Below are 12114 nucleotides of genomic sequence, written 5' to 3' on the forward strand. Positions count from 1 at the left end.
TCTGCCCCAAATATGAAACTATTCATCAGAGGTTAATAGCACTGGAATAAAGCAGACATCTGCTGCAGCTTGCTCACATATTTATTAATAATTAGGCTCTTTAACTATTTCACTTGAATTTCCTCTAGACTTCCAGAAATTGATCTATCTGCCTATGTTAGTCTCTAATCTTTCTGTACCGCGAACTATACATTCCACTTTGAGAACCAAGGGCCGTAACTAGGGCGGTGCGGCCGGTGACGCAGCACAGAGCACAGGATGCCCTGGAGGAAGGTTATGTGGGCTGGTTTGTATACTGAGTGCTTTCTTGTTCGGGGTCCATAGGGTCCACAAAAATTACCTTGGGGTATGTTGTTGGAGTGATCCAGGCACCATACAGTTAACAAGCTCTTAGCTACCAGGATGCACTGGGTCCTCCTCCATATATACCCTGCTCCTTGCTACAGGCAGTTAGTTTTTTGTTTGGCATGCAGGAGGCACCTTACTGAACAGTGGGGCTGGTAAAAGCAGTCCCACACAGGTGCTGCTGCTCCGTCTTCCCCCGCCGGCACCGCAACACCAGTGAAGGAACTGGTGATTTCGGCGGGCATCAGGAGTAAGCCTAGGACTGCAGCCGGGAGCATCGGGGATGCAGGTAAGGTGGTTCCCCGTGACCGCTGCAGCGGGGAACCAAGTGACAGTCCAAGCCTCCGCCCAACCTCACTGTATATGAGTCGGCCAGAGACCACTTTCAGGTGCTCTCGGTGGCTGTGTTCTCAGGAGGTTGGGTTTGTCTCCCCGTATGCCTCTCCCTAGGTGATCAAGCTATACAGAGCTTGATATCCCACTTGGCCTGATGCTGTTGTAGATGACTAAAGGAGCTTTGTGTGTGTGTGTGTGTGTGTGTGTGTGTGTGTGTATGTGTATATATATATATATAATATATATATATGCGCGCGCGCCTGGTTTGCTACAAAAGTGCTAATGCATAGCTAAATTAATGTATCATACTTAACATAGGGCTGATTCAGAGCCGCTCGCAAAAAGCGTGCGCTCGTTTTGAATCAGGGCGTGTGCTGTTTTTTTTTTTTTTTCTGGCCTCTTGGCCGCTCGCATAGCTGTGGGTTACAACCCACAGCTTATGCGAGTGGCCATGATGTTGGTCGCGATGGTCAAGATCATCGTGACCATCGGGCTTACGACGAGACCCTTGCGGTAGGGTCTCATTGCCACAAGCCCCAGTGGACTTCCTGCACTATTAGAGCAGGAAGTCCACCTACTGACATCACTAGTGATGTCAGTAGGGCCGCCCACAAACGGCAGGCGTTCCTGCAGGAACGCCTCAGTTTGCTCAGCCAACCCCTTCCCCGCCTTCCAAACGGGGCAGCTGTCAATCAACATTGACAGCTGCCCCTTTTGGATGCGAGCGCCGGAGCGAGTGCCACCATCGACCCGCTTGCGAGCAGATCTGAATCAGGCCCATAGTACGTGATGATATATAAAGTGAAATAGAGAATATACAGTCAGGTGCATAAATATTGGGACATTGACAGAATTTTCATGTTTTGGCCTCTATTCACCACCACCACAATGGCTTTGAAATGAAACAAACAAGATGTGCTTTAACTGCACACTTTCAGATTTAATTTGAGGGTAATTACATCCAAAACAGGTGAACGGTGTAGGAATTACAACGGTTTCTATATGCGTGAGACCCTGTCACTCAACATCGACAGCGCGCCCCCTTTCTAGTGAGACCGGGAGCGACAGCTTGCCCGTCGCTATCCGGGTCTCGCGAATGCGCACGACGGAGCCGCCTCCGTCGTGCGCATGCGCACTGGGCCAACATCGACCCGCTTGCAAGTGGGCGGACCGGGGGCGTGGCTGCCCAGATGGAGGCATTCCCATGGGAACACCTACCGTCTAGGGCTAGCCCCACTGACATGACAAGTGATGTCAGTGGGAGTGCTATTGGCTCTGTCAGAGCCAAAAGCACTTTTGGGCTTGCGGCAATGAGACCCTACCACAAGGGTCTCGTCGCAAGCTCGATGGTCGCGATGGTCTTGACCATCGCGACCATCTTTTTGGCCGCTCGCTATAGCTGTGGGTGGTCACCCACAGCTATGCGAGCGACCAGGAGGCCGCTCTTAAAAAAAGAGAAGGACGGCCCTGATTCAGAGCGAGCACTCTGTCAGAGCGTCCGGCTCTGAATCAGGGCCAGAGTTCATATTGTAAGATACTGCTACTACCAACGCGTTTCGTCCAAATACTTCTTTTGCACAGATGCTCCGTCTTCCACTGCTTGCAGTATGAATTTCTCCATTTGCTTTATGCGGTGCTGGAGTGTTCTATTACACGTGCTGTTGTCCACTGCTCTCCAACGCTGAACAACAGCCCGTGTAACAGAACGCTCCAGCAACGCATAAAGCAAACGGACCAAAATGGAGAAATTCATACTGCAAGCAGCGGAAGACTGAGAATCTGTGCAAAAGAAGGGAACCGGCCAGTGGCGACAGCAGTGAGGAAATGAAGGTAAGCGCAGATAGGGACAGTTAGGTTCTCTCACACACTACCTTCCACTGCATGCTACTTTGTTTATCGCTACATTCGGAGCTCTGGATACAACATAACACTGACTGTTCACCAGTGGCGTAACTAGGGCAGGGCGAGCGGGGTGCGTGCCCTGGGCGCCGTTGGACCGGCGGCGCGGGGGGGCGCCGCGGGCCATGGTACCGCCCCGCCCGCCCTAGTTAGCCAGTGTAGCGCCGACCGCAATGAGTGCGGTCAGCGCTACACATTTACACAGGACCGGCGCTAGGCTTCCAGCGCCGGTCCTGTGTTGCACGCCTGAGCCCGTTCCCTCCCCCTGAGCGCTTGCCCAATAGCGCCAGGAGGCGGGCTCAGGCTGTGCATAACACACGCATCACCGCCAGCGCCAGCTCCAAATACCCTAGTTACGCCACTGCTGTTCACATCTGCACACAATCTACATAGAAATAAATATAAATAACCCAGAGGACGGCAATGTGCACTCAGCTGGTATTTGCTACTGGTGACAGAAGTGGCTGTTGGGCAGCTGTAGACTAGTACATACTGGGATATAGAGTATACTGTAGGACTGTAGAACCACAAAGCTGGATATGCAGTAAAAAGCATTTCTACCTACAGGCACAGCGTTATCTCACAGTAGTTTACCCACGTGTGTATGTGTATATCTATTTGTGTGTGTGTCTATGTATTTTAATTAGGTATACGGACCCAGGTGCCCTCCTTTTTAGATGCTCCTCAGTCGGTCTCGCAATACGCAGCTCATGGCGGTGGCACTCTGGTATAAAGCATGACACGGGCGCAGGGGTAAAATGCCAGCGCTTTAATGCATCATCATCATCAGGGTACAAAAGATCAATTTAGAACAGATACTGACCTTCTACCAACACCACGTGCAGACAACGGGTGGCAGTCGGGAAGTCGGCAGACCTAATCCCGACCGCCGGCTTCCCGACTGTCTAATCCCGGCAAGGGTTTAAAGACTGGTGTCGAAAACCCGACCCTTGTCATTAGACATACGCCATGAGACCGATGCCCGGCATCCCGATCGAAGGGACGCCGGGCGCCGAGTGCGGATACCCGCGGGGGGGATTGGGGGTGGGGGATGGTTAGGTTTAGGGTTCCTGGGGGGGACTTAGGGTTAGGCACCCCCGGGAGGTTAGCGTTAGGCTAGGGGAAGCGGGCTTTGCGTTAGGCACCCCCGGGGGGAGGTTGGGGTTAGGCACTCCCCCCATCCCCCCCCTGGGGAACTTGGGTTTAGGCACTTAGAGGGGGGATTAGGGTTAGGTTCTGGGGGGGTAGGTTAGGGTTAGGCACCCCTAAGGGAGGGTTAGGGGGTAGAATAGGTTAGCAAATACTTACCTTAGTACGACCGGGATTTTCACTGCTGCCGGGATGCTGCTGTCAGGATTCGAACCCCCGGCCATGCGTCCGGCGGTAAATCATACCGATTCCGAGACAACCTGATCTTACAAGAGTATTATCAGCCTTTCCATTCTTACATATTAGTGAGGGACAACAAATAAATTGTTGTCCCTCACTAATATATAAGAATGGAAATGCTGATAATACTCTTGTAAGATCTTATGAGGCATACACCTGGTGATCATAGAACACACCAGTCGTGAGAAATCCATAATGTATTAAACAAAAGTTTCAAGTCGCTGAATCTCAACCATAAGTATAGCAGAAAACAGTGATGTAGCACCAGCCGAAGAAATAATCCACCAGATTACTTCAAACCCCCACCTGTTAGTCTAAAAAATGGCTAGAGGAACAATAAAAGTTGCAACTTCATAATAAATCCTTAGCATCAAATCTCAGAATATGCCAAAAAACATGACTATAGCGTTAAATTTAGAAATCAGCATAGAAATTATAGCATGGCACCAATGCTCTTTGTCGCACAGGGCACCAAAATGTCTAGTTACTCTGCTCTGTGAGAACCATAAAATGGAGTAATCAGGTATTTGAGGAACCATTCATTTTCACGATTCCTACTTAAGGCGACCTTACACTGCAATTATTGGCCAGATCAGCTGAATTGGCTAATATCGCTCAGTCGGGCATGAGAAATCTTTCACTTGCCCGACAGATGTGATAATTGGTGTTTGGAACTGACAGTGGATATACTCAACATCAAACAGACAGACCAATTATGTGACAGTGTATGGCAATATCAGATAATTAGTCTGTCTGATGGTGAGATTTATCTCGCAGTGTATGGCCAACAGTAAAAATACTTGCCATAAGCTTTTACTTTGTCAAGTTGTTGAGGTGATTTGAGTTCATTAGATATAACTTGTTACATATAAATGGTTCCATTGTTTTCAAATCATCTGCCTGTATGATGTGATACCTTATTCACTGATTTTGAGACAGGCAGTGTGAGATTTTAAACAAGTGAAAAACACTGGTGAACAACAGTACTGCCTGTCAAGTATTTTTCTTTTAATAAATAAAAATATTTAGAAGAGTTATACATAAAATGCATCAAGGAACCTTCCTTTTTTTTTATATATAATATTTTCAAGGGGTTTCAGTCACTGAGATAAACTTGGTGTGTGTTCTACAGATAACAAACAATAATTGTATCTATTATAGATCCTTTGGGGGCACAGGCATAGACTAGTCAAGAGAGAATAATCTGAATACTAATTACATGCTGATGTATTTCTAGCATTTGCTAAAAACATAATATGGAGGTAAAGGAGATTTATTTCCCACTATATATTTATTTTATTTGCCATTTCACATTCAGCTTCATTTCACGCTATTATTTCAACAATCTGTTACATGTTTACCCATGTCATTAATATTTCAAGCCTGAATACACTGCTGGGAGTAATCTGGGAAGTAGTTGTGTTATTCTGATATTTAGTTCCACGTATTTATCATTCCCTTTAAATGTACCCTCTCTCCCAAGTCTGCTAATTCTTTACATCTGTTTTCTTCCGCACGGTTCTCTAAGTTCTGTCTTATTGTTTTGTTTTTATATACATTTTCTTTTGCTCTAGATTTTCCTTGAACTTGACTGTAATGTTCTTTAATCAACCTCTTGAAGATTAGGGTAGAGTAAATAAAATACAGGTCACGCTTTCATAATAGAACCCAAAATATACAGCATTAAAACATATAGTAAGTAAGTTTTAAAAAAAACAAAACTATTACAGAACTAAAGTACAGGAGATGTGTCCTTATGTTTCTTGTTCCAGTTGCTGATTACATTTTATAAGTAAATCTGTGTGTGCCAGGTAACCTCATTGTAAGATGTCTGAAGGAATACTCGAATAAGAAATTATAAAAATTGTTGCAGAAAGTCTGATGTGCAGTGCATGTCTCCTCTTTAATATATGTAATATTATTCTATTTAGAGGTACTCCTACAAGCAGGAGGTTACATGAAACCTTTCAACCATGTACAGTAAGGGGGTATTCATGAAGGCTTGGAGAGAGAGAATTATGAAAGCTAAAGTACTAATCAATTGGCTCCTAAAGCCAGGTACATACTAGATGATATGTTGTCCGTATATATCACATCAGGCAGTGTGTACCCGCTACTGAAGGGAGAAGAGCAGCAGATACTGCACTCCCCCCGCCCCCTTCACTCATGCTGGCCAATCGGAGGAGAAGAGAAAAAAAAAGTCTGCCAATGAAGCAGGCTGCTGCCTCCCTGCTGCTCTGTCCCCTAACCCGTGCCTCCACGCTGCCACCGCTGCTGCTTCACACACCCCAACTCATCCAATAGTCCTCCATCCTAGCTGCTGCCTGCTCATCCAATAGTGCCCCCCCCCCTGTTGGATCCTATAGAAATACCAGCACGGCTCACTCTGACCCCCTCCCCACGCGCGCACACATACTGTCCCTGCTGCCTCCAGCTCACTAAGATGTTGATGCATGCGCAGAAGAGAGAAGTACATCAGGCTATGGCGCATGTGCAGAATGTAATGGGACTACAGAAGGTGCGATAAGAAAAGTGAGTAAATGGGATCGCAAGGGAACAGGGCATCGGGGATAAGGTAAGTGTACATGAATAGCAAAAAATAATACAACAAAACCCGATATAAGAGTGCGATGTTTAGTGATCACTGAAATCTAAATGTTACATTTATAAGTAAATCTGTGTGTGATCACTGAAATCTAAATGTCACATTCTTGCATGAATAGACCCCTTGATCGCTCACAATTTTATCTCTATCCAAGCTTTCATGAGTACCACCCTAAATCGCGCTATTTTGTGAATGAGCATTATCCTAAAGAGGGCAATAGGAAGATGATGATAGTCTTTGGAGACTACATACAGTAACATTCTCAATTTGATATATAGTTAAGTGCTGTACTACTGTAATAAAACACTTTGAGCCAGTCAGTCATTTCCACAGTAAATCTGGGAGTCTTTCCTGTACATATTTAATATCCAACCCAAATGAGCAAATAAGGGCAGACTCCACATAACCAACAGCAATACAGTGGTTAGGAAAATGACAGCAGTAGCTTATGCAGAAAACAAGTATCGTTGAGTACAAAAGCTTAGTTTGTTGTACATTTTCCATATAGTTTCAAAAGAGCAATGGGAAATATCAGTGAGCATCTCCCTATCAGCTAGGATGCCAAAGTTTGCACTAATAAGTTAGAGATAAGGGAGAAAGGGAAAGAAATGAGAGGGGAGAAAGAGGAGGAAATGCAATAGATATCAAGTTTTAGACAAGATTATATCTCGCTGGAACCTGTGCTGAGATTACAACTCCCTATTACATATGTGTAACAGAAACATTGGGCGGCTTCTTGTGGCGAGATTCTGGCGAGTTTGGCTGTAGTAGCATTTCATTACATACGCCATCTTGAAACTTGACAGAAATGCGCCACTCTTCTAAACTCTGGCCCGATTACATTTCCTCCTTGGTCTAAAATTACAAAGGTTGAAAGGAAGTTGGGGAAATACTGGTCTTTATAGTACAGCTGAAAATGGAGTTATGGTGCTTGCAAGCTCTAAAAAAGGGACCGCTGGTGAGTGTAACTCAGACTTGGTAACTTTTATACATTTGGTATCTTTTCTTGTATGTAGTGTGATATTTAGACTTGTATGTGTAGAAAGTTATTACTTCTGTGTTATTGTATTGGTTTCACTATCTCTTCTTGTTTTGTACAATAGGCCTGCAAGTTAACTAGCGTTTACAGAACACTTGTTTTTGTTGTAGGACACAGATGAAAGCCCACTCCTCAAAGCACAAAAAACGCAGGCTTACTACATGCCACTTATGTGACCAAAGATTCAGGAACATCAGCCAAATGAATAGACACCAAAAGCGCTTCCATCACAAGATGAATAATGGTCCGTGTCATACTGGAAAGCAGAAAGTAGAAAACAACCACAGTATCTTTGTTACAGATGATTCCCCCAGCCTGCAATCTATTCCAAATAGAGAATTCACTTGTGACATCTGCAGTAGGTAAGCTTCAATCTTGTGTGTAGGAGAAGAGCTTGTTTTTATGGATGAATGCATAGTATTGATAAATAGGGTGTACAGGGATATTGTGAACATAATCAAATGGCTTAATGAGGAAACCTGTAAATAAAGGGTGCTCCAGGATACTCCATAACAGCATCTCTTGTAAATGGATCCCAACCTATTGCAGTGGGCTTTTCAAGTTTGCAGTCCAAGCGGCAGCCCTGTAATATGTTAGGCCTAGGTCCAGTGTATAATCCTGTAATCTCCTTTTGAGAGCACCCTCCATTTACATGTTTCTTTAATGCACCATTGGTGTTAAGTATACATAATTAAGACTTGAGATTATTTGAGAACTCCATGTGTACAATATGCAATTATTAGTATACTTTATTTATGACCCCATCAAGTGCCAATAGCGTTGTTGAGAGAAACCAGTACATTGACAGCATAACCACGTCAATATAAACCGTACAAAAAGAACTGAATATGGGATCGGTCAAATAGTAAAATAAGACTACTTCGTAAGCAACAATAAAACAGTCACCATTAAATATATAAAGGGTCACTAACCCTAAATTTAAATGAAAAAGCCTAAAATAAACTTCCTAGATGCTTTAGTATTTTATTTAAATTATTTATCAAAGCATAAGACCTTTGGGCTAAAATCTAGCCACATAGCCAATCATACTGTTTTGAGAGAGAATCTATGTAGAAATGTGGCCACAAAAGTGATCTGATTTTATTTTGGGTGTTATTCCCTGTATACCATGGCATGAATGGGCAGCAAAAGTTTTAATGGGGTTACAAAAGACTTGCCTGTTCACTGGCATTTGGTCTCTAATAGTAGAGAACAATAGCCTGATTTCAAGTCAAACATAATCGCAATAAGGGTTATTTGCAATCTAAAATAAGTGGGCCTTCGTTGCTTTATTTTGTGCAGATGTGTCCATTTCTCTGCCAAGCATATTTCAGACATGCCCACTTCCTAGTGCTGCACACAAGGGGAGCACCTTGACGTGAGTTTATTAGCTTAACATATATGGCAGTATGGGAACTAGCATCCCTTGTTTTTAATACAGGGGGTTATTTAGCTTAGGACAGAATTGCAAAGCTGCATGCAAGCAGCTTTGCAATTCGGTCCTTGCTAATATGCATATGCAGCAGGAGGTGTATGACTCCCCCTGCTGCATTTGCGATCCCAGCACCGTGACCAAGATCGTAGGCTGGGATCACCATCACGACTGTCTGTCACGATGGTGGATGGTGCCGGGCTGCCGGCCAGTTGAGTAAGCCTCAGCTTATGCAGGCTGACTGGCTTGCGAGGCCAGGAAACTGCGTCCGTGGATGCAACCTCTGGCCTTATCACTCAAAGAAAAAAAACTGGGCCGTCACACCCTGTTTCTGGAAACGCTCTATATCTTCGCCCCCGCACCGCCCCTTAAATGCCTCTGCCTGTCAATCAGGCAGAGGCATGTCAGGGGCTGCGTGTGATCACGCAGGACCTGTTCTACACATTCGCATGCGCAGACTCCCAATCAAGAATCTGCGTTCAGCATTGCACTTACGTGCAATGCTGTATCAGCCCCACAGTGTACAGCTTGGCGTATTGGAGAAAAAGAAAAAACTCAGATATAACTAAATACCTAAATCAGGCGCAAATAAAATATATTTATATTTATAAACCAATTGTTACCCGTATTGCTGCTCCCAAAAAAGGTTCTGGAAATAATAAATACACAAAAAAAATAAATAAATACACAAGGGAGTGCTAAATAAAGTTACAAATTCATTTAATATGACATATTTAGTAGGGTATAAATTACACCTTGAATACAGTAATAAAACCACTTTATTATGGGCAAAAATGTTTTTAAATATATAAAAACTTATACAAAACAAGGCAGGATAACCTCAAGAGAAATGTACATATAGTCCACTATGACTTTGCAAATGCGGTGTGATACGGGGATCCACTTTGCTTTATTCGGAAATCTGTTTAAGCGATATTACAAAGTAATTATCAGGGAGCCCAAATGCTGGCGTTATGCTCAACCTCCTCACCATGAATCTACCTCACCACCTTGCAGATCTCGATCCCTAGTTCTTTGTCCCGGGGTAGCAGTGGTGGGCGGGCAAAACCTCAGTGAATTACGCTCTCTGTGAGATGTATAGGCATCCACCTGATGTTCGAGATGGAGCAATGTCAGCAGGAGCAACACCTCATCGGACGGTATTTAGGGAGGGAGACACAGGTAACGCTGACGTGAAGAGTCCAAAGTGCTTGTATCAGCGAGGTTTCGATTATTTTCACATGAGCCACCAGAATCAATGGCAATAGTGGATGAGCCTGCAGATGAGTTCTTAACACGTTTCTCTGTTATAAACATGTAACTGTTTCCTCAGAAGGGTATGATACATCTCATGGGGAGCGTAATCCACTGAGTTATTGCCCTCCCACTGCTGCTACCTGTGTTATCTGTACTAAAAACCTTTCTGAATGGGAGGGCCGTACACATGTGTGAATGTATGTATGTGTATTGAGGGCTTTTATGATTGAGCATTCTATCTATGCCATTTTGTAATATTTTTTTTTTTTTAATTAAAATAGAACTGTCCATTAAAAGTATTATACATATTTTCCAAGAGGTGTCAGTAAAGAACAATTAAAGCGCAATATATGTTTTGTGTGACTGCTTTGTATTTTATATCTCCCATGGTTTGTTTCTTTTCTGCAAAAAGGTCTGCTGTCTCTTTTTACATGCTTACGGAGAGTGGTTCAGACTGGGGGAGTTCTGGTTTTTTTTTCTGGTTTTTTTTTTTTTTTGTTATTTAAAATCTTGCACACATTTTGGATTGAAAATCTAGTGTGTTAATGGCACAAGTCGATGTTACCCTGAAACTTGTCACCGTAATGTATACATTAGGGGAAGATGTAATATTCTTTTCTTTAAATGCATGGCCCTGCTTCGCTCATTCGAGGCTGGATGTTTTAAAAATGCTTTTGCCAAAGAGAGATCGTGTTAGCTCACCTCTGTTGAATCGGACTCTCCTTTGGTATCTGTGACTGCATTTGCAGCTAATCTGTGCATGCGCCAGTCTAGATTTCCTAACTGCAGACTAATATTGGGGTAAAAAAAAATAATCTTTCTTTATTTTTGTAAGCACAATTCCTGCCTGCATATTCTGACAGCCAGGGACAGTGCTGTTTGTGCAGCAGAGACAGCGGCAGCTGTCGAAGTCGATAGCTGCACTCATAAGAATGGTCAGTATCACTGACCGTTTATAATTTTCAAATCCAGATTGGCGCCCTATCTAGTTATAGCGATGCCGATAATGACTGGGATGCATAGTGCCTTCATCATTCTGATTACTTCCCTGCATTATTACATGCAGGGAAGTGGTAACGCTGCACATAATGTGTGTTCATACATCTGACCCTGTCTGTAATTAAATCATTCCTTGCAGTCTAGGCATATCTCCCAGCGGAATGGGTATGAAATACCGCCGGCCGCATGGCCGGCGGTTCGATTCCCGGCAGCGGCAGCCCGACAGGAGCAGAGTGCGACGTAGCGGAAGCCCGTCAGCGCTGGAAATCCCGATCGTGGATAGGTAAGTATCCACTAACCTAACCCCCCTAACCCTCCTTAGGGGTGTCTAACCCTAACTTCCCCCCCAAGTGCTTAACCCTAACCACCCCCTTCCCCGCTACCTAACCCTAAGTCCCCCCCGGGGGTGCCTAACCCTCCCTCCCCCTAGCCTAACCCTCCCGGGGGGGTGCCTCACCCTAAGTCCCCCCCGGGAGCCCTAAACCTTAAACCCTCCCCCCCCCCCGCGCGGCTGTCCGCTCGCGGCGCCCGGCATCACTACGATCGTGATGCCGGTCTCCCGGCGTCGGGGAAATGCGGGCGTCTACATCTAGACGCTCGGCATTTCACCCTTGCCGGGATAACACAGTCGGGAAGCCGGCTGCCGGTATATAGGCAGTCGGCTTCCCGATTGCTTCCCCTCCCAGCTGCCCTATCTTTGTATCTAAATGCCATGTTTCTTTAACAGGGGGAGTGGGGGGGGTGGGCGGGGGTGCGCATGTCATTGTCTTCTAATAGTCCAGCTACAGCTCTCCCTGCTTTGGTCTTTAATAG

At 44.9% G+C, this 12114-nt stretch overlaps 1 protein-coding gene across 1 annotated transcript in view; it reads left to right on the top strand.

Annotated features, from left to right (window-relative positions):
* LOC148524791 (uncharacterized) overlaps window positions 1-12114 on the top strand; it is a 42068-nt gene that overhangs the window by 9298 nt on the left and 20656 nt on the right. The window contains exon 4 of the mRNA XM_088471705.1: window positions 7724-7975. Coding sequence (XP_088327831.1) covers window positions 7724-7975 — 252 coding nt within the window. The remainder of the gene's footprint in view (window positions 1-7723; window positions 7976-12114) is intronic.

Source organism: Taudactylus pleione, unplaced genomic scaffold (assembly GCF_031769625.1).
Source record: "Taudactylus pleione unplaced genomic scaffold, aTauple2 ptg000116l, whole genome shotgun sequence".
Lineage (NCBI taxonomy): Eukaryota > Metazoa > Chordata > Amphibia > Anura > Myobatrachidae > Taudactylus > Taudactylus pleione.